The sequence below is a fragment of the Anguilla anguilla genome, chromosome 11, assembly GCF_013347855.1.
Source record: "Anguilla anguilla isolate fAngAng1 chromosome 11, fAngAng1.pri, whole genome shotgun sequence".
NCBI lineage: Eukaryota > Metazoa > Chordata > Actinopteri > Anguilliformes > Anguillidae > Anguilla > Anguilla anguilla.
Genome location: NC_049211.1, coordinates 18,880,924 through 18,906,967, shown reverse-complemented (window position 1 = coordinate 18,906,967; position 26,044 = coordinate 18,880,924). Strand labels below are relative to the sequence as shown.

The 26,044-nt window shown below is 39.7% G+C and overlaps 4 protein-coding genes across 8 annotated transcripts in view; 3 read left to right on the top strand and 1 right to left on the bottom strand.

Moving 5' to 3' along the window:
* Nucleotides 1-8,297, bottom strand: part of LOC118207713 (transcription initiation factor TFIID subunit 4-like) — a 29,537-nt gene extending 21,240 nt beyond the window's left edge. The window contains exons 1-2 of the mRNA XM_035381582.1: nucleotides 8,019-8,297; nucleotides 7,800-7,881 (exon numbers count right to left, since the gene is read on the bottom strand). The gene's annotated coding sequence lies outside the window, so the exon portion shown is untranslated. The remainder of the gene's footprint in view (nucleotides 1-7,799; nucleotides 7,882-8,018) is intronic.
* On the top strand, nucleotides 1,083-5,179 carry lsm14b (LSM family member 14B). Its single transcript, XM_035381589.1, has 9 exons — nucleotides 1,083-1,203; nucleotides 1,438-1,601; nucleotides 1,726-1,858; nucleotides 2,295-2,483; nucleotides 3,125-3,208; nucleotides 3,879-4,040; nucleotides 4,452-4,602; nucleotides 4,809-4,981; nucleotides 5,092-5,179. Exons 1-8 carry the CDS (start codon nucleotides 1,083-1,085, stop codon nucleotides 4,972-4,974), a joined length of 1,170 nt encoding a protein of 389 aa, XP_035237480.1. The 3' UTR covers nucleotides 4,975-4,981; nucleotides 5,092-5,179.
* Nucleotides 8,298-8,376: 79 nt separating the features above from the next.
* On the top strand, nucleotides 8,377-20,375 carry LOC118207714 (calcium-responsive transactivator-like). 5 transcript variants are annotated; one of them, XM_035381585.1, is made up of 12 exons: nucleotides 8,377-8,752; nucleotides 9,400-9,480; nucleotides 10,114-10,190; nucleotides 10,373-10,457; nucleotides 10,926-11,070; nucleotides 11,406-11,606; nucleotides 13,302-13,466; nucleotides 15,327-15,428; nucleotides 15,776-15,868; nucleotides 16,033-16,152; nucleotides 16,974-17,101; nucleotides 17,808-20,375. In XM_035381585.1, the coding sequence occupies exons 3-12, from the start codon at nucleotides 10,114-10,116 to the stop codon at nucleotides 17,832-17,834; spliced, it is 1,143 nt and encodes a 380-aa protein (XP_035237476.1). In that variant the 5' UTR covers nucleotides 8,377-8,752; nucleotides 9,400-9,480; the 3' UTR covers nucleotides 17,835-20,375. The 5 variants fall into 5 exon arrangements, with proteins under 5 accessions (XP_035237476.1, XP_035237475.1, XP_035237474.1 ...); XM_035381584.1 differs by lacking the exon at nucleotides 9,400-9,480 and having other exon boundaries at nucleotides 8,378-8,752; nucleotides 13,347-13,466; XM_035381583.1 differs by lacking the exon at nucleotides 9,400-9,480 and having other exon boundaries at nucleotides 8,378-8,752.
* A 629-nt stretch (nucleotides 20,376-21,004) lies between these two features.
* On the top strand, nucleotides 21,005-26,021 carry mtg2 (mitochondrial ribosome-associated GTPase 2). Its single transcript, XM_035380755.1, has 6 exons — nucleotides 21,005-22,048; nucleotides 22,332-22,479; nucleotides 23,109-23,224; nucleotides 23,324-23,542; nucleotides 25,023-25,161; nucleotides 25,420-26,021. The coding sequence occupies exons 1-6, from the start codon at nucleotides 21,821-21,823 to the stop codon at nucleotides 25,803-25,805; spliced, it is 1,236 nt and encodes a 411-aa protein (XP_035236646.1). The 5' UTR covers nucleotides 21,005-21,820; the 3' UTR covers nucleotides 25,806-26,021.
* The last annotated feature ends 23 nt before the right edge of the window (nucleotides 26,022-26,044 follow it).

The following is a 26,044-nucleotide window of genomic DNA, read 5'->3' as shown; positions in this document are numbered from 1 at the left end:
TAAAAAATGTATTGGAAAAACATGTTAAGATATTTCTGTCTAGTTACTGTCAACTCAAACTTACTCTAGTGTCTCCTGTTTATTAATCCAAGGGCAACTGATCAGACATTTTATAGGTGTCAAAACTAGTCCTGTGACATTAGGTTCCTGTTACAGGCCTGTATGGGTGCAATGCACTACCATCAAGAACAGCAAAAATACACACCCCCTTTGTAAGTGTCCAAATAAGTTCAATAACTATACATTTATGACAATATATAGGTTTAAGAGGTGATACTTTGCCATCAGTGTCTACAAATATGAATAAAGAACTAAATATTTATTGTGTTTTCAATAATTTGATCAATTGCACATGTTTGTTTTTCTATGTACTTTGATTTCCATCAGGTCGCCTATGTCAACAAGGAACTGTACTGTTAACCAAACACAGTTATATTTAAGAATAAGTAAAACCATTTAACAGCCTATACATTTAGTATATTTTCCAATGCATTTACTACAGTTCTGTTGAAGGGGTAATACATTTGTGTGATAGACCAGATAATTGTGAAACACACTGGCCAAGCAAGAATTAGCCTAATAATTAAACCAATGAAGAAGACATTTGGTTCAAAGTATTCTGATCATAAATTTCTTCAAACTGCAGAAATTTTCCACCGACTTTGGCGAAAATCTGTCATATGGTAGGCTACTGAACTAGTTATGAAATAGGCTAGGTTACTTGCATTTTCACTCTGCAATTTGCACTGTAGTCTATACTTGAATGAAAGGTTGAAGGGGTAGGCTAATAAAGAAAAGCTAAAAGGATGCTTGGCTGTCCTTTTCGGGACGAAATCGGTCTCCAGCCCAACAGGTGGCATGTTCTAGCTAAATGAAAAGGCGTGCCGCATGCTCACCTGTTAGCAAGCGCAGATTGTCTATAAATTCCTCTCTCGCTACCTGATGACCGAGCGTTGTATTCGTTCTATGCAAGGTTTTACTGTGACGAAGTGCAAAGTTTGTAACTTAGTTACCTGCAACGGTCCCTAGTTCTGTAGTATATTTACGAACGTTTATTATTACAGGTGCTGTAGTTAGCAAACATGAGCACCGGAACTCCATATATTGGCAGTAAAATTAGCCTGATATCCAAGGCCCAAATTCGATATGAAGGCATTTTGTATACAATTGATATGGATAATTCCACAGTGGCTTTGGCTAAAGGTGAGGAAGTTTCACTTTGTCGACTGCATTTCCACTGCTAGAATTTTAAAACAACAGTTACCTAGCTACACTATTTTACCTACAGATAGTTTGATTGTTACTGTCCGCTAAATACACTTGGCGGATGGAATGGATTGCGTCTTTAAAAAGTAGCCACTTTGGCTGTTGTAACTACATTGTTGACTAAAAGGCCTACTAACGTTGCCGCTTCCGCTTGTTTCCTCCAATTTATAGTGAGATCCTTCGGTACGGAGGGGCGTCCAACGGAGAGGCCGGTGCCGCCAAGAGATGAAATTTACGAATATATCATTTTCAGGGGGAGTGATATTAAAGATATCACTGTTTCCGAGCCTCCAAAATCGCACCATGGATTACCTCAGGATCCTGCAATAGTGCAGGTAGCATAGCCTTTGCGAGGACCGATTCTATGAGCGACGTCAGATAGGCTCTTAAAATAAGCCAATTACTGTTGTGCCTACAGAAATCCCTGTGTAATTAATAGGGGTTTCTTCCGTCTTCCAGTCTTCAATTGCCAGTTCAACCCAATACCAGCCTCAAGTTCCCTATAGTCCTTACCGGGGCATGAACCAGTCCTACAGTCAGCTGGCTGCCAGCTCCCTCCTCAATCAACAGTATGCTGCAGCGCTGGGTCTGGGTAAGTTGAGGCACGAGCCTTAATCACTTGGAGGGCATTAGGTGGTTGTTGTGATTTTAGCCCTTGTGTTAACACACCAAGCAACTGCCATTTATTGTATTTGTTATGTATTTGATTATGTATGTCCTCCTATATTTATATATACAGATATATACAGCTTTAAATAAGTTGAATATCATAGGCTACAGCCCCACTCCCATGAGCTATGGGTCTGCAGTTTATAAGCAGGTGAAGGTCTACTTCCTCATGTCCATAACTTCACCTGGCTCCCTTTATGTGGCAACTGGACCCTGAGCCAATCTGAGTCCCATTAGGAAACAAATTAGCAGAGCTATCAAAGGTATCATTTCTACTCCCTTGTCTCTGGGTCTGGGCACTTGACAACTGGCCACCCTGGCTCCGGCCCCCCCATGTCCTGCTACATTTTATTTCCCAGGGGCTGGATTTCATGGTTTCCCAATGAGAAGAGGCCCAATGGTAGAGCAGGCTGTGCAGACCGTGCCAGCGGAAAGTGCTGCTCAGAAAAAGATCCTGCCTGTGTCCCAGCAACAGGGCCGAGAAATGACCAGGGCCCCCCAGGGAGGTGGACGTGGGAGCCCCCAACCCCAAAGGACTGGTCCCAGTAGTAAGCAAAGTCATTAGGGTGGTGGATCTCCTCCTGTTTTTATATTCTGGGCATGCGCCTGTACATACTCTCAGGGAACACTTCAATACTTTCTGGGCTCCAATTACTCACGGGTGTCATTCTGAACTTTTTTTTTGGTGCTATAGTTTTTTAATGCAACTTTGATCAATCATATTAAGAAAATGTATTTGATATCAAACTCAGTCCCTAGTCATGCAGTATATGCATTTTAAGATTCTGAAAAGACTGCTTTGACCAAAATGAACAATTTCTTCATCTAAAGCCAGTTAAGTATAACCGGTATGAATTTCACAAGGAATTAAACTGACCTGTTTTATATTTCTGAATTTCTATGTAGTCTTAATGTATCATTTAATTTGGAATTAATATTTTGAATATCTGAAAACTGAAATATTTGTTATTGTCAAAAGTCAGAAATATAAAGAGGACAGTTTCCTAAAATCCAAAGTGGTTTCTGAATTTGATTTTGATAGAGGCTAGAGGACAGGTAAGTGAATGTTATTTGATTTGATTGATTTGATTTGCCTTCACCAGTTTGAACAAGTGGGGACTATGTGCATTTACTACCACGGAACTGAATCTTGAGTGAATGACTAATTACTTCCAAATCTTGCTTTAAGATGCAGTAGTAAAACAGCCTGGTGTATTGCAAGATCAAGAGCAGGGCAACGATGAAACCCGGCGGTCACAGAGGAGGAGACAGGGTAAATGTTTTTGCTTTAATATCTGGAGCCTATATCATAAAGCAGGCTAAGAGGGATAGGCAGCTAACTTTGGGTTCAATCCTGAGTTTTTTGGTATGAGTTGCTCTGTTCTGATTGGACCAAATTGCCATGGTGATTTATGCTGCAGAGCTAACTTGCTCCAGGGCTGTTTTTGTTAGAGTTAAGCGTTCAACCCATACAACCCTGACCAATCAGCTCAGTGTAAATGGCATGTGCATTCCGGGAGGATCCCATTTATGTAAGCATAATCCGGTCATAATTTTAATATGCAAATTGGCAACTGCGTTTCATTTTCATTTAACGTGGGCAAAAACTATGACAATTCAAATTCAAAAAGCCGAATTTTCGTTTTCAATTTAACATGCACTATCTGACAATTAGAAAATTTAAATGTAAAGTCCATTTGACTTCATATACCATATACACACGAGACAATCATGGCATAATTAAAGTGCAAGTGGGAACCATCAAAACTGTCCATTTGAAATGGCATTCTTCCTGGATTATGCCGAATGATCACAACTGATGTAGAACTACTTCTTCAACAGGTTTTAATTTCTGCAAGATACCAAGTAGTCTTAATGCTTGTTTCCAAAACAACCTTCAGTGTACCTACACAAATTTGTTTACATTTTTTCCATATATACAGGAAATAGAAGGTCCAGGAACCGTGGAAGAGGACAGATTCTGGTTGGAAACTCAAAACCTAGCACACTCCAGTTTGAATCTGACTTTGATTTTGAAACCGCAAATGCCCAGTTCAACAAAGATGACCTTGAAAAGGAGTTGCAGGATGAGCTTAACCTCAAAGGTGATTTGAGTGCTGTTTACACAAACCAGTGAGCATGGCACAAATCCGAATGAGTTCTGAAACTTTGAGCAGGTGACCAGCCCTGCTCTTGTATTGCTGTTCTCTTGTTTGATCCTGACCTTTAATGAATCTGATTCAAGTTTAATTGGAAAGATTCAAAATTATTTTATCAAGAAGACCTTCAATGTCCTCCCAAGTAGCATATCCAATGATAGCACTTGTACTTGGTATAGTCATAGCTTTTGCAAGCACTCCTGAATTTATGGAGGATGTTTCAGTGATATGGTGGGTCAATTACAATATAATTTTTATTACTGGTAATCGTTAAACTGTCCAGTAATTCACGCAATACATTTTGGCAGCTGATGGTAATGATGCTGCATCAAATGGAGAACTTGCTTTTATAACCAGATGCAAAGGATGATGTAGAAGAGAAGGTGGACTCTGGAGTGGACACTCAGAACAGTGAGGGGACAGTGGAGGAGGATCCCTTTGGTCCCAAGTGCTACTATGACAAAACAAAGTGCTTCTTCGACAACATTTCATCCGAGCTAAAATCCAGGTATATGATCTAAAAAAAAATAAATTTTTTTTTTAAGTTTCCCTTCAATATCAAACAATTGTATGACCGCTCACAAAAGCAAGTCATTTAATATCTTGACTGATGCATATGAAGTTATAACACATGTTTTAACCACTTTTAAAGGAAACCCTTTTGGATTATTTTCCTGTACTGTGCTTTTGAGGCATTTTACGGTTTCTTTTCAGGCGCACCACCTGGGCAGAGGAGAGGAAGCTGAATTTGGAGACGTTTGGGGTGCCTGGCAGATTCCTGAGGGGCCGAGGGTTTCGGGGAGGCTTCCGTGGACGGAGGGGACGGGGTGGCCCACAGCGTGCTCCCCCCATGCAAAAAGTGGGCTCTGGGAGACTGTAATGGGCCAGTAAGCATCTTTATTGAACTAGAATTTTGATGTGTGACTGCTTCTGAATTTTAAAGCATTGCTAACTTTTGAAAATGAAGTACTAATCTCTCCCCCATTTTTGTTTTCAGGCCTCTTGGAGCTTGATTGATGTCTTCAGTGGGGTGGTGCAGTCCTTTTTTTTTTTTCCTTTCTTTTTTTTTTTTCTTTCCTCCCTTCTCTCCTGTTCAATTTTAGTTGAGATTCTCTCACCACCCTGTAACTGACCCTAAACAAACCTGTGTATCTGAAATTGGATAGGAAGTGATTTTTGTATGTTACACTCTGACATTTCTGAAATTAATTACATATTTGTCCTCATTTGTTTAAAATACTGTTTTATAACCTTTTTAACATTTACATTAATTTTGCTCCTCCTGGAACAAAGGCTTCAAATATTTGCATGTGCAATCAAGATGCATTACTACAAACACTTCACTTCCTAAACAATTTGTATTAAAGAATTTCAGACTGTTTAAAGGCATTTGATATGATGCTGAGTCTGAGGAAAGCACTTTATTTTGAACTCTTTATATTGTAAATATGTCACTGAAGCAGTGGAATGTTAATGGCTTAAGAGTGCCCAAATATTTGCCTAAAAGATGAGAATCCCATAAGTGTTTGACATTTAGTTAACATTATATAAAGAGGCATTTTGTTTTGATATTTCTGCAAAATACTAGAAATGCAACTCACATGGTGAGGATATCTGTACTATGATCCATTGCTAATAAAAAAAATAAAAATAAAAAAAAGACTGCTCCATGCGATTCAGGGATGGCCTTCCATATTGTGTGTCATTCCTTTACTTTATGGGACAATAGCCTGTAATGCCCTGCCTCAAACTAGGTTCTTACTTGGTGAACGTCTAAGCCTAATCTACAATTGCATGTTTGTAGTCCATGTTTGTTGGATCTGTCTGAAAAATGGGTAAATCCTCAATCTGCATGCTCAAAGCAGTCTAGTTTAATGGAGGAGAATGAGGGACCGAATAAGGTTTATTTGTAAAACATTTTATGGATGTTATGCATTTAGTGATGTTTCAAGTCAGGGAAACTCATTGTGGCACCAAAAAAGTGGCTACATGGTACCCTTTCAGCTTTTTTTCAGTCTGAGATATACACTTCTGTTTTTTCAGAATTTAATATCTGAGCACAAAGTAAAGGTGTGGGTTTATTCAAAATGTACATAGCATCTTTTGTTCTCATATCATGAATGTACAGATTTGCACACCTTAAGTGACTCAATGTTTCATAATGGAAAGCTTGTTTTCTCCACATTAGACAACATGGGGGTGAACTGATCACTGTTGACCTCTTAATTTTGGAGTTCCTAATTTGAATGGCTTGCTAAAACTACAGTTACCATGTTTTCAACATCTAAATTGCTTGATGTCATCAAAATAGAATCACAATCTTACGTTCTGACCAGCTTTTTTTCTTCTTATTCCAAATTGTCATGTTTATATTGTTTTTCAAATAATTCCCTGAATTAAATAATGGTGGGCTGTACCCAACCCAAAGCTGTGAATTTTTTTTATTTTTTTAAATTAAACGAGACCGGCTACTGTGTAGCCTACTGCACATCTACACTTAATATTATTGGAAAGTCAAGACCAGGCCCCCAACTTGCAAATAATCTGCAGTTTAATAAGGACATTTTTCAGTAACCTAATTCTTTCCTAAATGAATGGCTAGGAAAGGGTTCATTGGTTCTAGATAAATTGACCAAGCATGACTGCACAACACTTAAATCAAATTAATTCCCTATCAATTACACGGACACACTGATGTCTCCAACAAGAAAAAAAAACTATCTGGCTATTCCAAGACTGTCACCAAAATATTTGGAAAATCTTAGGCTTCTGAAATTTTGCAAACCCCTCCCTCTTATACCTGGCCATTTTGGATGTTGGGCATTTAATAGGGTGTCCCTCAGGAAGACTAAATGGTACTCATCACTTTTACTTTCATGTTCACTTTCTGCAGGTTTTTAAAAATATTTCAGTTTGATTGTGTATTTTTATTAGCCCAGACAGTTTTGTGTGTGATTAAGAATATTTTAGATATTTACATTAAGTTTCTGATGACCTGCCATCTTTATAATTGCTCTTATTAGGCCATTCAGGGATTTTTGTTCAATAACAAAAACAATAGATTTTTATACACCCAATGTTTCAGCTATGTCTCTGATCAATTTATTCTGACTTTTTCAGCCTAACGATGGCCTGCTTTACTGCCATTGACATTTATTTGGTCTTCATGTTGAGAGACATGAAGCAACAGATTCCAAATGCAAATTTCACACCGAGAACTCTAGACCCTTTGTTAGCTTACTTGTGCACAAACTAATGAAGAGGAGAAACACAACTGGCCCAGAAACAGGTGAGCAGCCAAATGTTCAATTAATTTTTCTCCTCTAAAATGGGAGGACTACGTATAACAAGGGCTGTAATTCCTATACAGATTACCTGATATGGATGTTAACACTGACAGTCTAAACTTTAACCTATATTCATTGTTTTATTAGAAATCCAATGTGCTGGAGTACAGAGCCAATGCAACAAATTGTCCAAATACTTACACACTGCACTGAATATCAGAGGACTGGTGGGTTTGAGGTAGCAGGTTCCCTAGTAGAACTGTTTTACCCCCTAAAATGCAATTTAAGTGGGCGAGTCATTTTGGGCACAGGCTGTGCAGTCTACCACATACATCTTAGACCAATCATCTTCATCTTCAAGCAGAAGTACTTTGGTGTTACTGATGGAAACATTAGTGAGACTGAACGCTGAGCCTACCTTCAACGCATGATATGTTCTGGATCGGTCAATTTGGTAGATTCTCTGTTCCATCAGTCAATCCTGGCATCGGCCGTCAGTCCTATGGGGAGAGCGCACCTTTATGAATTGCAGTAGGCTATTTTAATGTATATAGGATAATATATATCCTTCAAATACTGCAATGTGAAGTAAATTTAGACATGAACACTTTTTCAAGAATATAAAGTCAGTTCTTACTGCTGTCTAACCCCTTTTCTTTACTTCTTGAGCATATTCCGACATGAAAAAATAACCATCTGGAAAAAATAACTGATCGCTCAGTCGTAGCTCATTTTACACCATAAAGCGAAACATCCGATATAGGTTTCAAAACTGAAAGTAGCCTAACTAAGCTTGAATAAAACGGGTTCATGTTGCACACCGCTTCCCGGAATACACTGCCAGCGTACTTTTACGTATGATTTATTGCGTTCGTGCGTTTTCAAATTACTGCAATTTACGTGGAATAATATACGTATTGGTTGTTGTGAATCATAGAACACCCGCACTACATTGGCAGTGGTAGAGTAGTAGGATACACTGGTACAGACTGGATTGTACCAAAAATGACATCCGTACATGTGTAGATCTGGCTGCCACCGAATATTTAATTATGGTTAAAAACCTTTCAATATACAATATTTCTCATGTTGCAGAGTCATCATAACACTATGCAATTCTATTTAAGGGTTCGGTGTTTGGCTAAATATTTAATCCCTGTCTGATTGGTCTTGAATCTACAAACCCCCCTATTTTTTTCAAAGGATTGGAAACCTTAGTATGTAATAGGAGGTTGCTTGCTTGATAAAATATTAGATTAAAAAGAAGCGTTTTTTATATATAGCTATTTATAGAGACTGAAAATGTCTGTTGCGTTTGCTTCGGCTCGCCCCAGAAGTAAAGGGGAGGTGACACAACAAACTATACAAAAGGTATGCGTTTTTTCCTCCTTCTGATTTTCAATGTGAATGCTTTTTATTATTATTATTGTTATTATTATTATTGTTGTTGTTGTTGTTGTTATTCTGGTCGGGTTGTGGATGTGTCAATTGAGAGAAAGTAAAATTCAGCGATTATGGGTTACTGGCAGACTGTAGAACACGCTAAACAAAGCGTGTGGTATGGCTTTTAGCAGGTGCATTCTCAATAATAATAATAATCAGAATAACAGTGATATCATATCTAGTAGGCAGTAGGCAGTTACATTGTATTTTTTTAAATGTGGAGTTGGCTGTATACTACGCCTTAAATATAGCCTTATATGAAGTAGGGTACTATAAGTATACAGTATGAAATTACAAATTGGAGCTAGCATTTAAGTAGGTCTTTCTTGATGAACGTTAATCATTAAATCTAAAATGTATCTATTCAATACTGAAATTCTAGTCTATTGGTTCGGCAGGTGCCTTTTGGAATTTAAAGAGACTATAATTGACATTTATGCTGTGGAGAATGTTTTTGGCTCCATTGTATCCGTGGCAAAGTGGCTCTGTAGCCTCCTTGTAACGTTATTTGCGCCGTTGAACTGGAACTGCAATAGAGCTTGGTCAAAATGGAAACAATTTTATGCCCCCCACAGAAAATTATTGAGGAGGTAGCTGGCTATAAATCTGGGTCTGCGCATCCCGATGGTCTTCGCTGCGCTGTGTGATAATGGAAGGTGTGTAGCAGTCACTCGGGAGAGACCGTCTGTCTACGAACATCCAGACCTTTGTTCCCCCTGTAGCTAACACGCAGGGAGAGAAAACAAAACAGTGAATTACACACGCATAGGCTGGCTACGATTTTCTCAGGTGTGATTTCACAGCACGCCTTAACATTAATACCGAACCTGCGTGTAACCAAATCTTCTGTTTTATTCTTTGTTTTCGTAACAAACAGTTCGATTCTTTGCGGACAATTTAACGATATATTTTTATTTAAAGAAATCAGTGAATGTGACGAATGAATATGGTTAAATGACGTGCATATGCTACAGAGATGGAATCAGTCCTCTTTTCAGTTCAGCGCAAAACCTCCTGCTGACCAGTTTATGGGGACTGGGTGAATCAACTGACCCAGATCATTTTGTCTGGAAAGTAGACGAGGCTGACTAGCTCCGTGCAAGTGCAAATAGGGGGAATTCGGGTTTAGATTTGCTAGTTTTTTTCTTGTTCTATTTTTCAATGGATCACGTCGAAAGGTGGAAGAGGTTATTACTACACGGCAACAAGGCCTACATTTGTGACAAACCCTGAAACGATGATTTTATATTCGATGATTTTATATTATTTAACGAATATTCTCTCAAAAGATGCTGGATGAAAATCATCATCTGATACAGTGCATTATGGACTATCAGAGCAAAGGGAAAACGGCGGAATGCACTCAGTGAGTACATTTTGGCACAATAGAGAAATAGTTTAATATTCTCGTTCTGCAGTTCTGTAGCTGTGCCTTTGTCATTAGTTTGCATTTCAGCATGGTACAGTAATATAAATATTAATCTTATGTTTCTGCCTTCTAATTGGTTGCTGGTAACCTTTACTAGTTTTCTACATGTATTTTCACAGGTATCAGCAAATATTACACAGAAACCTGGTGTATCTGGCTACAATAGCAGATTCAAATCAAAACATGCAATCATTGTTACCAGCGGTAAGTTAAAATCATGTGTGTGTTTGTGTGTCGGTGTGCGTTTGCAAGTGTGTACGTAAACATCTCAGCATACTCCAGAGCCCTCTTTTGGCCTTTCCTTGGTACTACTTAAGAAAGGGGGTTACAATTTGCTCTTAGCTGGTTTTAAGACCTTAATTACACATGGGTTACCTTTTAGTCAAAGCAAGACTGTTCATCCCTCTGTCAGGGCAAGAATGTATTTTACAGCAAATAGCATGTGCTCCAGTTCCTAATGTTAATTTTACACCTGTGTCTGCAAGCTAGACATCTCATATTGTCTTGCTCGTTAGTGAGAACCCCACTCTGGTGCAGATGTTTGCTTTTTGCCCAGAGGTGGTTAGATGGCTACCCTGGGGCATACTGTCTTTCATAGTGTCATATATTGGTTGGTGAGTAATACCTAACTGTGGTATCCTCCCCTACCACCTTCCTCCTCCACACCCTCAGCCTCCCACTCAGAACATTAACATGGGCCCAGGGGGGATGGGTCAGAGTGGGAGCAGCCAGTCCCTGCACTCCCAGAGCAATCTGAATGACAGCATGGCCACCGGGCTACCACCCACCTCCCTCATGCAGAGCCAGATGAGCAACGGTGAGCATTCAGCAAGTCTGTCTGCCTGTCCATCCGTGTCCCTTCTTGTCCATGCTCCTGTTTGCCTACCTCCTGGCCTGTCCCATCTGCTCTGTTGTCCATCTTAACTTCCTGCTGATCTGTCCATCCTTCTTTCTATAGTTCTGTCTGTGAGTCTATGATAAGGAAACAAGACAGGACACCAGAGGGAGATGAACAGATTGTCTTTTGTTTGTTGCCTCCTTCCAGCTGTTTTTCCATTATTTTTTTCCAGTCCTTTGTTTTTAACTTATTAATGAACTGAATGTGTTCTTTGCACCGGGGTGCTCACTGACTGTGTGAGCATGTATTGTCAGGCCCAAGTCACGCCTCCATGCAGCAATCAGGCCAGACGTCCCTGCCCTCCACGTCCATGAGTATGCCAGTCAGTAGTCATGGCTCGGCCACAGGGTACAGCCACTCGGTGCCATCTTCGCAGGGCATGCAGATGCAGAGCCAGGGCCAGTCCATGGGTAGCTACGCCTCCCGCAGCAACCTCAACATGCAGTCTAACCAAGGTGAGCCAGACGGAGAGCCATGTGACCATCGCACACACATCTCCATTCAGTGGCAGTAGTGTCCACTCAAGTCCTCACTGATCCATTTGTACACATGCTCCCCTTACATGTACTGTAGTGGCACGGTCCATGATGTGTGTGCATCGTAGTGACACAAGTTTTTGAGCTACCAATAACATTTCAGTGGGTGAAATATAGTAGGAAACACTGATACTGTACTTGACATTCCTGTGATAGAATGCATTAATTGTTCACAGTTTAGAAATAACATTGTGCGGTACTCATAAAACTGGATAGCAGCCAAATAACAGGGCTTTGTTGTGCAAAATAAGTGCTGTTGCCATTTTTACCTTTTGATCATACAGGTTTAAAGTTGCAAATATGCAGCATTTCTATGCCAGGCTCTCCCTTTTGTCCTCTGTGGTTCTCATTTATGAAAGGCAGTTTCTTTTTTAAACTATCCAAGATTGTTCAGGAGAGCAGTTGTGAGTTATTATTATCAGCCATTATAATATTTGTCAATATCTGAAATTATTCTGAGTTGCACAATGGACATACGGTCAGCTTACATCTCCAGGGTCTTGAACCTAGCTCTGTCTGATTGGAGTTTGCATTTTCTCCCTGTTCACACCAGGTAGCTTTCAGCCACTCTAATTTCCTTCCACATACTGCCAGGGTTATTGGCATCTCTTTATTGTTGTGTTTGTGTGTGTGTGTGTGTGTGTGTATTTGTGTGTGTGTTGAGGGGACTGGCATCCCCTCTAGCATGTGTTCTCACTTTGCAACTTGTGGCTGCATGTTTTGAATATGTTCTTAATATAAAATAATTCTGTCCTTATAATTTGGCTAGTAAGCATGTGGCACAAAAGCCAGAATGCTATGATAATGCACTTGCCACAAGCAGTCTTTCTCACCAATAATATTCTTGATTGACTGAATTTCCATACCAACTTTTTAAACAAGAATCTGCATTACCTCTGGTTCATTGTATTTAAAAGTATGTTGTATATACGCACAAATCCTGGGCATTCCAAATTAGGAGAAAAGAGGGGTAAATGCTAAGTTTTGGATCTTTTGATACACATAAAAAATTAAGACTGGAGTTGTATTGGCAAACATTATAAAAATAATAAAATTTTAGGCTTTCAATTTAGGAGAATTTTTTTGTAGTTGGTATTGTTGCAAGATTTATTTTGCTAATACTTATCTAGACACTGATGCTAGGTCTAGCAGACCAAAAAAAGGCAACATAAGAAGGCGTATTGAGGACTTGCCAAGTGCATTACAGGGCACTTGCTTTTAAAATATTTTGATTGCATTCTAGTTTATTTTCTGTTTCCTTGTATGTAAGTACTTTTCCTTGATAGTCACAAACTGAACATTGAAATCTTTACTCTCTAAAAACGATAAACACATGCAGTTCATCAGCCTGAAGCCACTCCCCCTCCTTGGGATGATGTTAATTTCCTGGATGTAGCCCCTTCCATTAGTGTGTTTAACTCTATCTCTCTGCATTGGCCCCTGGCTTGCCAGTCCTAACGGGCACCTGACCTTTCTTGTTCTGTTCAGACCCCTTGCTTTTGTTCTTTTAAGCTGAATTCAGGTTTTTTCTTTTGCTCTCATTCCTACCCTTAGCCCTTTTTTTATAATGTGCTCGTTTCTTTTAATGTGCATTATTTCCCACAATCCTTCCAGTCACAATGATGCACCAGCAAGCTGCGACGTCTCATTACTCCTCAGCTCAAGCGGGGAGCCAGCACTATCAGGGGCAGCAGTCCATGGGGATGCTGGGACAGGGTAACCAAGGCAACAGCATGATGGCACAGAGACCCATGGGATCCTACCGTCCCTCACAGCAAGGTAAGGGATGGGTTCAACCTATGAGCTTTCGGTGTACGCTAAGCCTGCTCGCCAAGCTGTAACCTAGAAGAAGCGTGACTAGATTAATATGCAATAGACATCCTCACAAGGAGGGCTTATTGAAAGCTTATTGTTGCCTGAGGTGATGGTATTACCACCTAAAATCCAACTCGGGTGCACAGTTGGCCTTGCTGATGATGCAGGAATATAGTTGTTCATAAAAATGAACAGAATTTAATGTGGGTAATGCAATATAACTACAGGTAGGCAGGACAAGAAATATTGTTAAGCTGTGGTGCAGTATTGAGCAAATCCTCTTGTAGCTAGATCGTTTTCAGACCTTTTGACAAGGTACAGTATGGCATAAGTGCTGGTAGTATTGAAAAGCGCGTTGTGCATTCGTTTTGCAATGGGTGTGTTTATCAGGCAAGATGGTTCTGGATTGAAGGTTAGACATGGGAAACATATCCAGCCTTAGTTGGTACCTCTAATGGCAATACAGTACAGCAGAGTAACAAGGCCATTGTGTGGTCTGCCTGTGGCTTTAAGAGGCCAGTTAAGATTTATTGTAGCTGTCACTTCTGGTTCCAGTCTCTGTAAATCACCACTCAGAGCTTTGTCAGCGGGCACCCAAAAATAGTCCCCAATGTGCCGCTGTGTGTTCAGCGTGGACCTGGACATTGTACACGGTTGAGCTACTTGTACATCTGACCCTAGAAGTTTGGGATTTTCAGGTGCATAGTGTCTGCTCCCCATCATGCACACCTTACTGGGACCTGCAGGGTTCACATTATCATGAGAGCTCATTCCCTCACTTGGATCTCGCCCCCAAGCCCCCCCCCCCCCCCCTTACCCCTCCAACTGTGAACCTGATTAGTCTCTTGGTTGTCATTAATTCAGATCACTTGGTTCTGAATTAACTTTGCATATTGCATCTGTATATGCCTTATGGCTTTCTATGTGTTGTTCCGCTGTATGTAGTGCCTATTTCTGACGGAAATCCTGTCTGCCGATATACTGTATGAGCATGAAAGTGAATAGTGCAATGTGTCAATTGAATGTACTGCAGTATGCTCAAGAAGAGTAAGCATCAAATTACAGCCTGAAGAAATAATTAATTATTTCACCATCACTGATGGATTGTTGTGTGTCTGGTGGTTTCAATCAGTCAGTCAGTCAACCTTTATTTAATTCCTGGAAGACACATTGAGGAAACGAGCCCTAATTTACAATGGTGTCAAGATTAAAATGACAATAATAAAAAGACTAAAAGACTGAAATCTTGGTTACCACTGAATTAGGCCTATATTTTTGCATGCTTTGTGCATTTATATAAAAATAAAAATGTGCTGGGAAAAGCAGTTTATCCTCTGCCACAATGATTTGAAGGAAACAAATAGCATCTGAAGTTTCTGCACACCATCCCCAAAGATTAATGTTCTCTCTCTCTCTCTCTCTCTCTCTCATTGTCTCGCATTTGTTTATGGGTTTTTCTAACTCACCACTTCATTTCATTTTCATACAATTGTATATACAGTAGATTATTTGGTACACAGTATTAGAAATTAGTGAAGCATTTAAATTTGGAAAGAATATTTATCTCTTGCCCAGTCGCAGTAGATTACAAAAAATATTCAGTGTAGGCTTAGCTTCATTTCATTGGCTGTGGCCATATTAGATCTCTAACTTGAATGGATTTAAACCATTATATGATCCCCATTCACCAATGGGTAATCTTTACACTAGGGATTTGTAGACTCTGCCCCTGCCCCATCTCCTTGTCCAACAGTTAGCAGTATGCACAATGGGATATTGGTGAAATCAGCCGATTAACCAACCCTGGTGTCGCCTGTCTTGCAGGATCAGCACCGCAGTACATGGGACAAGACGAGTTCTACGGCGAGCAGTATGGACACAGTCAGAGCTCCAGCGAGCCAATTAACCAGCAGTATTACCCTGATGGTAATAATCACAGTCTTCATCCTAAACACACATCCCACACCCTCCTCCCCCAGTGTCATCTCAAACCATGTTGTTTTAGTACCTCCAAACTCCCATTCTTTTACAAGTGGGTTTATGTAGTCAGTTTTGCAGTCCTCCTTTGACTGTATATTCTGGTGTGCTGAAATTTCAGATCTGGTTGCTGTTTCTGCATGTCTTGCTGCATGCAATGGCGTGGGGTGCAGTTTGTGAATGAAACACTGACTCTGTGCTTTGTACTCCCCTATGTGTGCGTATACAGTTAATGCTGCAGAATTATTTCAAGGGTAGATCTAAGGGGTTATTTTTGTCTGTATGTCTCCCTACAGGTCATGGGGATTACTCCTACCAACAGTCCTCTTACAGTGAGCAGAGCTATGAAAGGTCCTTTGAGGAGTCTTCACAGCATTACTACGAAGGAGGTACATGTGTTTGCTTGTCCCACGGCTACATTGGGCTCAGCTTTAGGTGTATGTAGTCAAGAAGTGATTGTTTTGCTGCGATCCATCCATTACGTTGCAGTCATGCTTTCCCATTGGCTGACAGGCCATAAAGTGAATGGTGCTTGTGCGCTCTGTGCCCACAGGGAATTCACAGTACAGCCAACAGCAGAGCTCTTATCAGCAGGGCTCCAGCCAGCAGCAGCCCTTCAGCCAGCAGCAGTACCCAGCCCAGCAGAACTACAGCGGGCAACAGCAGGCCTACGGTAAGGGGAGGGCCCAGAGTCCTGCCCAGCAGTGATCTCCCAGTGACATTCACATATGAGATTCACATCTGAGGTTGTCTGTGGTCTTCAGTGACTTTCATTCACTGATAAAAAGTCACTTATTCTCTTTTGGTGGCTATAATGATAAGTTCAGATCATAAACACAATTTTTTGTCTGGTATGTAGCCAGGGCACTATTCTGTTGGTGAATGTTTGCTCCTGAAATTCTGGCTTGAAGGCTGCAACCTGCATAGAATTTACTGCCTGATGTTACTAATGTATGAGAACAGAGAAGAGCACAGCTATACCACTGTCAGTACAGTATGTGCAAATTGCACAGATCTTTTTTTTGTACACAGAGAAACCAACCAATATGTCCAATAGCATACTGCAAAGTATATTTATATATGTGAAGTTATTGTTTAATTATTATGTATTAAATCACACATAAATCTCAATAGTTTGCTCCCTTTTTCACATACAGGATTAATTTCTCTGTATTGTACTGTATCTGTAAGTTAGTAAGGTTTGCTTTGTTGATTGTCTATGAAAAAAGCCAGGATAGTGACTTGAGCAATTGCTTTGGAATTTGCTGTGTTTTCTGGATGTGGTATACCTTGAATAGTTTGAGTGTGTTTGTTAGGCTAGCTGACTTTACTAACTGTAGATGAACTTAATACACTCAAAGCCTATCTATTATCTATTATCCTTCTCTTTGGTCCATCTATACTTTGTATTCGTAATGAAAACACTTGTAAACTTAATTTTGTAAGTGTCTGATGAGTGCCTAATGTACTGTGAATGTGTCTGTTCTCTCACAGGGCCAACCCAGGGAGCTTCGTCCCAGTACTCTGGCTACCAGCAGGGTCAGGGCCAGCAGTACAGCTCCTACCGCTCATCACAGGCTGCTGCCGGTGGCCAGACACAGAGGCCCTACACATACGAGCAGGTACACACCACTGTCATTTACTAAAGCCTTGTCAACACTAAAGTACTCATAACTGATATTAATAATAATAATAATAATTATTATTATTATTATTTTTTTTTTTAACTGAGTACATCGTACATTCATACACACACACACACACTTACACACATATACACACACATATGCATACATGCATACAAGGGTTTCAATCTTAACACGTCCATTTTACATGTTTTAGCCATCAATTTTTATGCAATCAACAATTGATGATAATTACAAATTAATCGATAAGAAAATTTTTTACTAAGCTTGCGTATGTTTTTGTGATTTGAATAGCTAGCAAACTCAACAAATATGTCCTGTGATGAATGAATGCTGAAGACAACCAGTAAGAATTTGAAGAGTTTGAATGGGTTAACGTTTACAAATCTGATATTTTTATTTCACATGCCATATGTAGAAGCAGATGTGGACAATTTATAAATTCATGTATATATGGGTATAATGGAATATAAATTTGTACATTTGTACTATTTGTATACAACATGGTGTTGTCACACTTATTACATCCTTTATCTTTTATTTTATGTGCTAGCATTGTACTGCATTTAATAATTTAACGGGTCCGATTTGTGTGCAGTTTTGTAGTTCATGTTAAGTACGGAATGACTTTCTGTGTGCTGATACACATGCACTGCTAAACTTGCCCTTTTGTCATCTATAGGGTCAGTATGGAAACTACCAGCAATAAGGTGCTAGAAGTCGATGACTGTTGGGCATATCGAAGAGTAAACAGTTTTGTGTACACTGCTTGATAGCTCTTTTCTTTGTTTTATTTGCGCTAAACAGTTGGAAAGTAGGGTAGCCCATATGAAATCCAATGATCTTTCATTCACTGTTTGACTGTGTGAATCTGATTAAAAGCCGGTTCAGAGTTGTCTTTTTATGTCTCTTGAGATGAAAGAAAGCACAAGGGAAATGTTGTGTGCATACATGTTTTCAGTTCTTCTTGTAACAGAGAAACAAATATGCTAATTTGTTTATGAAGTCATTAGGAGCAGTTTATTATATCCTGAATTTAAAAAAAAAAACTGTCAACCATGGAATAAGTCACAGTATCGAAGTAAAAAGTAAGATGTGGGAGCTTCTTTGGGTTTAAATAATCATATGACATTATTTGTTCATTGTATATTGTTTTTTAATCTTCGCTGCTGGTGTTGTACCGTGTATTGCTGCCACTCTCTGACAAGTCTCACTTTTCATCAATGATCACTGCTATGGCCAACAGCCTCAAATTGTGTAATTCGTTTAATCCACATTGAATGCTATGGCACACTTTGTTGTTGGTGGTGCTGTTGACTCTTGATCTTGTTACATGCATGTGCATAGCCATAGCACGTGTGTAGCAAGGCTTCAGGTACTCTAGTCAAATGTACCACTTGTCTTGTTCAACAGGCACCACTAACATTACATGTGGTTATCTCCTACCTTATTCTGTGAGTTCTTTGCTTGCTCAGTAGCTCATAGAATTCATATCATCCTCTTTTAGTGTGTAGGGTGGAATCTCTCAGACAAGGGTGCCAGATTTATGTTTATTTGTCTTAAATCTATTTTTATTTAGGTGGGGTTGTTTTCTTTAGATCACATTATAATGCATCCACAGAATAAATATGGTATTTTATTTTTTATTTACCTTTTTACATATTTTATATATTTATATTAATTTATTTAATCTGTGGATTGTTCTGTTTGCTTTAAAGATTATTTTAATATATTTTGTGCAAAAATATCATTGTCCTTTCTGTTGCAATATGATATTATTATTCTCTAATTCTCCATTTGAAATGCTAACGTTATTTATAGAACGTGACTTCAAAACTACCAAAGGAACGTTTTAGGTCTGTAGGTCTACATACTGGATGTTCTAACATTTCTTTGTAAATATCTTACCTTTACCTGTATCACCAAGTGCAATACATTCAGTCACAATAATGGATATAGAAATGCATGTACATGTGATTTTCGGATTTCTATGCTCTCGTATCCTGTTCTCTTTAGGTGGGACACATGGAGCAGATTTTACATGGGCTTTTATATTTTATTTCTGGCTTTATCATGCTCCGTTGTAGTTTACAGTAGCATTTTTGGCATATTGACATTTAGACTGGCATATTTAATATGTATTATTTCAAAAGTTTGAAATCACAAAAATACCAGTAGGTATTAATAGAAGTATTTTGGAAAGTTAAGGATGGTGCTGTTCCATGTGTTTGATTAAGAAAGATAAAATAACTTTATTTGGTGCCCAGCAGATTCACTGGTTTAAAAGTATTAATATTTACCCAGTGAAACTCATGAAAGGGTTAGACCAGGCCATGCTGTGCTTGCCCCCATGTGGGTATGCTTTTATAGAATGTGTATTTTTCAGACTGATGTGTATTGCTTCTCTGTATGTACAGTATATGTGTGTGCGTGTGTGTTTGTGTGTGGGTATGTTCATATGGCATTTCAGTTTGATATACTTTTACTAAAAGTATTTTATTTGAAGTATAATATGGTTGGTTTGTTCAGTGTCCTCGATGAAAGCATGTACTGTCAGGTATAAGGGAGTGTACAGGTGGGAGCTTCATTGTTTGGTAGATGTTAAGACATATTCAAAACAAAGGTTCCACAAACACATTTGCCTTATTGTTTCTATGACACTGTACAGTATGAAGTTTTTTGTGATTGTTTTGTATAAATCAAAGTAGCATAACTACCAGTATTGCAAAACTGGTAACTGTAGGCGATATGAATTATATCAGCTGTGATAATGACCGTAATAATGCCATAATAATGCAAATCAGGTGCTGAAATTATCTGAACTACAAAAGAGACAGCACAATTCATTACCATTTTGATGTTACAAAAGGAGTTTGAAATAGCATTGATGTACTTGGCTGTTAGACAGCTTTATTATGTTACACAACTGTTCTGTGACAATCGTAGACTTCTTTCTCTACACTACATCGTGTCAATTAGAATTGATTTGGTTTCTGTGAATTGGGTATATTATCTGTATTCTGTTTAAAATTTGGTTATAGTGTAAAAAAAATCACTGTAAACCATTTGGTGTGTGTGTGTGTGCCTGTGTGCGTGTGAATGATAAAGAGCGACTGCTGTAAATCATTGACCAAATATGAATGTTTCATTTGCAAGTAACCTGTACTGCATTGCTTGTTCTATATTGTTTATTATTTTTGGTTACTGTTTAATATGAGAAATAAAGTTTCGCATTTTATGTGTGTCTTCATATGTGCAAATCTCCAAATTATGTGAATGTGTGTACTGCACTCACAAGAAGAAAGTTTCATAGTTTGGTATTAAGGCCTTTCAGACAGAGACAAGTCAGAACAGCAAAGCCATCCATCTCACCAAGAGGATACCTAAGACACTGAAGGATGGAGAATGCATTATATAGTTCTACCAGTAGCTATCGCAATCTCATGTCACATCCAGCCAGATAAGATCACACGCTGGCTTGAAACAAAAAATGATTTTTGTTTTGTATTCCATTTGAGAAAATACATTTATGGAAGAACAAATTGCACTAAACCAGTTTAATCATTACAATCAGAATGCAGAAATACAAACATTTCCCAGTAACTGCACACATTCAACTTTTCACAGGTACTGTTAACAGTACTGCACAGAAATTTACATTCCAGACTGAAAATTTGCTGAACATACCAATCAACTGAAAGGATTCACCAAAACAGATGACACATCTCACATACTCTGAATTTCACATAGGCCTACTGCACTTCACGTTTCAATTTTAGGATATGAAAAAAGGCTGAATTGTAAATAAATAAAAGGCATTTTAACATTCAAAACTGAATATACTTCTTAATCTTAATCTGGTGATACCACGTGTCCAGTTTATGGTTATACTGGTGAAAATGACTAAAATAAACGAATATGCACTATTTTCGCTCGCCGATGAAGCCGTTATAGTTTCGTAAATAAGTTTACATGTTTCGGCGTAGCGAATTTGGCCATCACTGCTCCCCGTAGTTTCATTACTTTCCAGTCTTTGATTTCAATACGCACGGACACCGGTAAATCGTAGTAGCTACATTTTTAAAGCAGTATTAGATGTATTTGTGTACATGTATAGACACGCGAATGCCTAGTTAACTTCCTCGTATATAGGTAGTTAAAGATAGTTGGATAGCATCACTGACCGGGGCCAGCATGTTTCATGCAAGACCCATGCGAGTTGAGGCTAGCAGGCTGTTAGCGTGATATCCAATAATGATATCAACTTATTATTCGTTGCGAGAAACATATAGTTAACAAGTTATCGAGCAATCCATAGATCGATATATACTAGCTCTCGAAATGTCCCATGTCTGTGTGACAGGACGCGGAAGGCGTCCGTTTCCGACAATTTAGTAAGCTGTGCAGTAGTATACTAGTAGTAGCTAGCTAACTACCTTGCTAATTTAGGTTGCCAGCCAAAGCATTGCTTTCCTTGGCTAGCTAGTCGGCTAAGTTTATTGCTATAACGTTACTTTGGAATGGAACTGTTTCCCCGCCAGGTTATTCTGTAGCTCCAAGCCAATGACGACATTGAAACTGTACACAAGTTACCTAGCTAGGTATCACTGCCAAGCTTATTTACCTTAGTTAAGTCACTACTCATACGACATACTTTCTAATTTGCTTGGGATTACTTGAATTTACTCGTTCACAATGTTGAACTCACCGAACTTCATACGAAAATTGATTGTACAAGGAATGAAGCGGATGGTGTGGTCCGTGGCTGACAGGAGACGAATACACGTCAAGTCATTCGTGTCCGACGGTCACAAAATGCTGTGGACAATCTTAGGGAATGGGAGCTATTTCTCCACAAATTCCGCGCTCTGCGCCAAGACTCGGGGAATTCAGAAGAAGAGAGACCTTTCAGAGAAGAAACTGGTAAGGGCAATAGTGCTGCAAATAATAGTATTTATTTATTTATTCGCATATGTTGCTATGTAAACAGCTTTCATATATATATATATAATGCAGTGCATAAATATCTGTGTGTATCTGCTCTCCAGCACTTCGCATTTGAAATGAAACCATGAATAGAGACTAAAGTGCAGACCGAATTTTACATCCATATCGGGTGAACCGAGTAGGAATTGCTGTCTTTTTTATACACTGTTCCCTCATTTTAGCAAACTTAAATAAGTTAACTTTTGCCTTTCTCCCTCAGACTCGCTACTTTGTTGATCACCGCACAGTGAAGCTGGTGGCTGGCACTGGTGGCAAGGGTGCTTGTACTTTCCACAGTGAACCCAGGAAAGAATGGGGAGGGCCAGATGGAGGGAATGGAGGTGATGGAGGAAGCATTATTATAAAAGGTACTCTTTATACATTGTATTAGTATGTAGTGCAGGTAAGTGACAGTTCTTCATTCAAGTTTGTGGATGAGCGTTATTACTGAAAAGAAATTGCGTATTTTCAAAACACATTATTGTAATTACTTGTTAGATTTCTGTGCATTTTACAAAAGAATTTGGATTAGAGATAACCACAGTGGTTGATTTCATGAGTGCAAAAATGTTGCGTAAAAAATGATGCTGTGTAAATATATTTTGAGCAGCTGTCCATAGCCTAGCCTATATCATTTTACCTACCAATTTTTTGTGAAATGACCTGATGAAAGTTTATCCAAAGATGTGTGTTGTGTTGTAATGAGAATTAAATTTCTGGGCATTTGCCACGTTGTGTGTTCAGGGAGTTCCATTAGATGTGACTTTTGTTCTGAATGTGCCAAATTGAATATATTTTTGGGAATTCATCTGTATATTATTGGACGAATTTTGTTGTGAGCAAGGAAAATTAAAATGATGACTTTGGTGCATGGTCGTGTAATGAAGATGGAAAATGTGGAGGCTGTGGAGTCTGCCAACTGGATGTTAAACTACACATTTTATGGAGGACACGATTTCCTTTTGCACATGCTTTCTGTGCTACCTCATATTTTCAGTTGACCAGCAAGTGAAATCGCTGTCATTGCTCACCCCGGTTTACCGTGGGGAAGATGGAGAACGGGGGGGCAGCAAAAACTGCTACGGCCGCAACGCAGCCACTACCTACATCCGAGTGAGTGTCCATGTTTCCTTTCCATCGCCCTCTCGACACTTTAAAGTCGACAAGGGCTTGAATCACAGCAAGGGCTGTGTTTCGTGTCGCCCACCGCAGGTACCTGTTGGTACAGTCCTTAAGGAGAATGGGAAAACTGTTGCCGAGCTGACACGTCACAACCAGGAGTATGTCGCCGTGTACGGTGGAGCTGGGGGCAAGGGGAACCGTTTTTTCCTCTCCAATGAGAACCGTGCACCAGTGCAGACCAGCCCCGCGGAAGAAGGCCAGCAGCGGGTTTTACACCTGGAGCTGCGTACCATGGCACATGCCGGACTGGTGAGAGAGACGGGAACAGCCGAGTAACAATTCTTACTGCAATTCACATGTGGTTAAGGTGCACATTCTCAGCTTTTATTTAAGGGTATTTTTTTAAATACATTTTGGTTCCATTGTGTTGAAATTACAGACCTTATTATGCGTAGTCCCCCTTTCCAGGGCACCATAATGTTTGGAACAAATGGCTTCACGGGGGTTTCTGTTTAGTTAGGTGTGGTCAATTGCTGCCTTAGTGCAGGTATAAGAGCTTTCAGTATCTAGTCTTGATTCTAGGCTTTTGATTGCCTTTCTGTTATTGGCATTTGTCAACATGAGGATCAGATTTGTGTCAGTGAAAGTCAAGAAACAAAGAATTTTCACCATAATAAAAAAAGAAAACCCCAAACACCTGTCCAACTGATCAGAAGCACTGTTCAAAAAGCAAACATGGATGTGTCACTGTCTACTGTCTGCAGAAGACGTCATGAACAGAACTACAGAGGCTGCACTGCAAGATGCAAATCACTAGTTAACCATGGAAACAGGATGGTAAGGTTACAGTTTGCTAAGAAGTACCTAAAAGAGACTGCAGATTTCTGGAAACGGGTCATGTGGATAAATGAGATCGAGATAATATCATTTCATATCAAATGAGACCATTTATCAGAGTGATGGCAATAGCAAAGTGTGGAGGCCAAAAGGGACTGTCCAAAATCCAAAGCACCCCCCCCCCCACCTTATCTGTGAAACATGGTGGTGGGTGTGTTATGGTTTGGGCATGTATGGCTGCCACAGGTACTGCTCACTTGTCTTCATTTGTGATGTAACTGCTGATTGTAGCAGCAGAAAGAACAGAATAATCTGAACTGCTCAAGTTCAACTAAAGGCCTCCAAACCCATTTGATGGCACTTCATCCTACAGAAAGATACTGATCTCAAACATACAAGGGGTTTTTCAAAGCCGAACTGGATAATTCTTGACTGGCAAAATAATTCATTCAATCTGAATCCGACTGAACATTAAATTCATATGCTGGAGAGAAAAGGCAAATAGCACCTGAAGCAAGCAGGGACTGAAGGCTGCAGTACAGGTCTGGCAGAGCCCCGCCAGAGAAGATACTCAGCACCTGATGATGTCTGTGGGTCACAGATGAGCAGTCATTGCATGTTACGGAAATGCAACAAAGCACTAATCATTTCTACTTTTATTTGCATAACATTAATATGTCTCAAACATTACGATTCCCTGAAATGCGGTGGGGGGCTATGTATAAAAAGTGCTGTAATTTCTACATAGTGAAAGCTCATAATGTGCAATTTAACCACATGTGAATTGTTTTATTACAAATCTAAAATTGTGGGGTATAGAGCCAAATCAAGAAATTGTATAATTTGACTTTGATATCAGGAAGAACGCTGCTAATAGAGCTTACATTTAATTTCATAGTAACCATAGATTTTTTTAATATGCTCATTGCGTTATGTGCTTGTTGTTCTACAGGTAGGATTTCCGAATGCAGGAAAATCTTCACTGTTACGAGCCATTTCAAATGCAAAACCAGCTGTGGCAGCTTATCCCTTCACCACACTTAACCCCCACGTCGGCGTTGTGCAATACCAGGACTATGAGCAAGTGGCAGGTGTGAGAGTAAGACTTTAGATACTTCAGAAACAGCAATAATCTTTGCAATAATCAGGTTTTTGCTTTAACATTTCATTAACAAATGAAAGTTATTTCAGTCTCTGCTTTAGGTTAGCTCTTCAATTTAGTAAATCTATTGGCTAGCTGATCCCTGACTATTTAAAGCTGAGCAAGATATTTTTTTTAACGAGTGCTCATTATGGTTTTTGCCCTTGTTGCTGTTTTGATTCCCATTAACCTGTCTCCATGGTGACAGTGGCTGACATCCCAGGGATCATCAGGGGAGCGCACATGAACCGCGGCCTGGGGGTCTCCTTCCTGCGGCACATCGAGCGCTGCCGCTTCCTGCTGTTTGTGCTGGACCTGTCGGCCCCGGAGCCCTGGGTCCAGCTGCAGGACCTGCGCTTTGAGCTGGAGCAGTACCAGCCAGAGTTGTCCCGGCGGCCGCAGGCCATCGTGGCCAACAAGATGGACCTCCCCGAGGCCCGGGACAACCTGGCCGCCCTCAGGGGTCACGTGACTCAGCGGGTCATCCCCGTGTCGGCGCTCACTGGACAGAACGTGGAAGAGCTCATCCTGCACCTGCGGTGGTTGTATGACGGACACCCACACGCAGAGGAGGGGGGAACTTCAGAAGGGTAGCTGTGAGAGGAGAAGGAAGCGCCTGCCCATTTGGACCCCTCCCTCCTGCTTGGGGCTATATATTATTATAAATTATTTGTGAAACTGAAATGGACAATGCATTCTAAGCTAATATAATTTAAAATAAATTTAGTACACATCTGGTGATTTGTATTTATATACAGTTATCTGGTCAGTCACACACTTTTTTGTGTATGAATAAACGTGTACACTGTGCAGGTGTCGTACATTGTCTTCTC

Excerpts from the sequence above, each read along its gene's own strand:
- mtg2 (XM_035380755.1), top strand. The coding sequence starts at position 21,821 with ATGTTGAACTCACCGAACTTCATACGAAAATTGATTGTACAAGGAATG. Across the intron at positions 22,480-23,108 it reads AGGAAGCATTATTATAAAAG|TTGACCAGCAAGTGAAATCG; the intron begins GTACTCTTTATA and ends TCATATTTTCAG. Across the intron at positions 25,162-25,419 it reads GGACTATGAGCAAGTGGCAG|TGGCTGACATCCCAGGGATC; the intron begins GTGTGAGAGTAA and ends CCATGGTGACAG.
- LOC118207714 (XM_035381583.1), top strand. The coding sequence starts at position 8,684 with ATGTCTGTTGCGTTTGCTTCGGCTCGCCCCAGAAGTAAAGGGGAGGTG. Across the intron at positions 15,429-15,775 it reads CCAGCAGTATTACCCTGATG|GTCATGGGGATTACTCCTAC; the intron begins GTAATAATCACA and ends GTCTCCCTACAG. Across the intron at positions 17,102-17,807 it reads GGCCCTACACATACGAGCAG|GGTCAGTATGGAAACTACCA; the intron begins GTACACACCACT and ends TGTCATCTATAG.
- lsm14b (XM_035381589.1), top strand. The coding sequence starts at position 1,083 with ATGAGCACCGGAACTCCATATATTGGCAGTAAAATTAGCCTGATATCC. Across the intron at positions 1,859-2,294 it reads TGCTGCAGCGCTGGGTCTGG|GGGCTGGATTTCATGGTTTC; the intron begins GTAAGTTGAGGC and ends TTTATTTCCCAG. Across the intron at positions 3,209-3,878 it reads GTCACAGAGGAGGAGACAGG|GAAATAGAAGGTCCAGGAAC; the intron begins GTAAATGTTTTT and ends CCATATATACAG.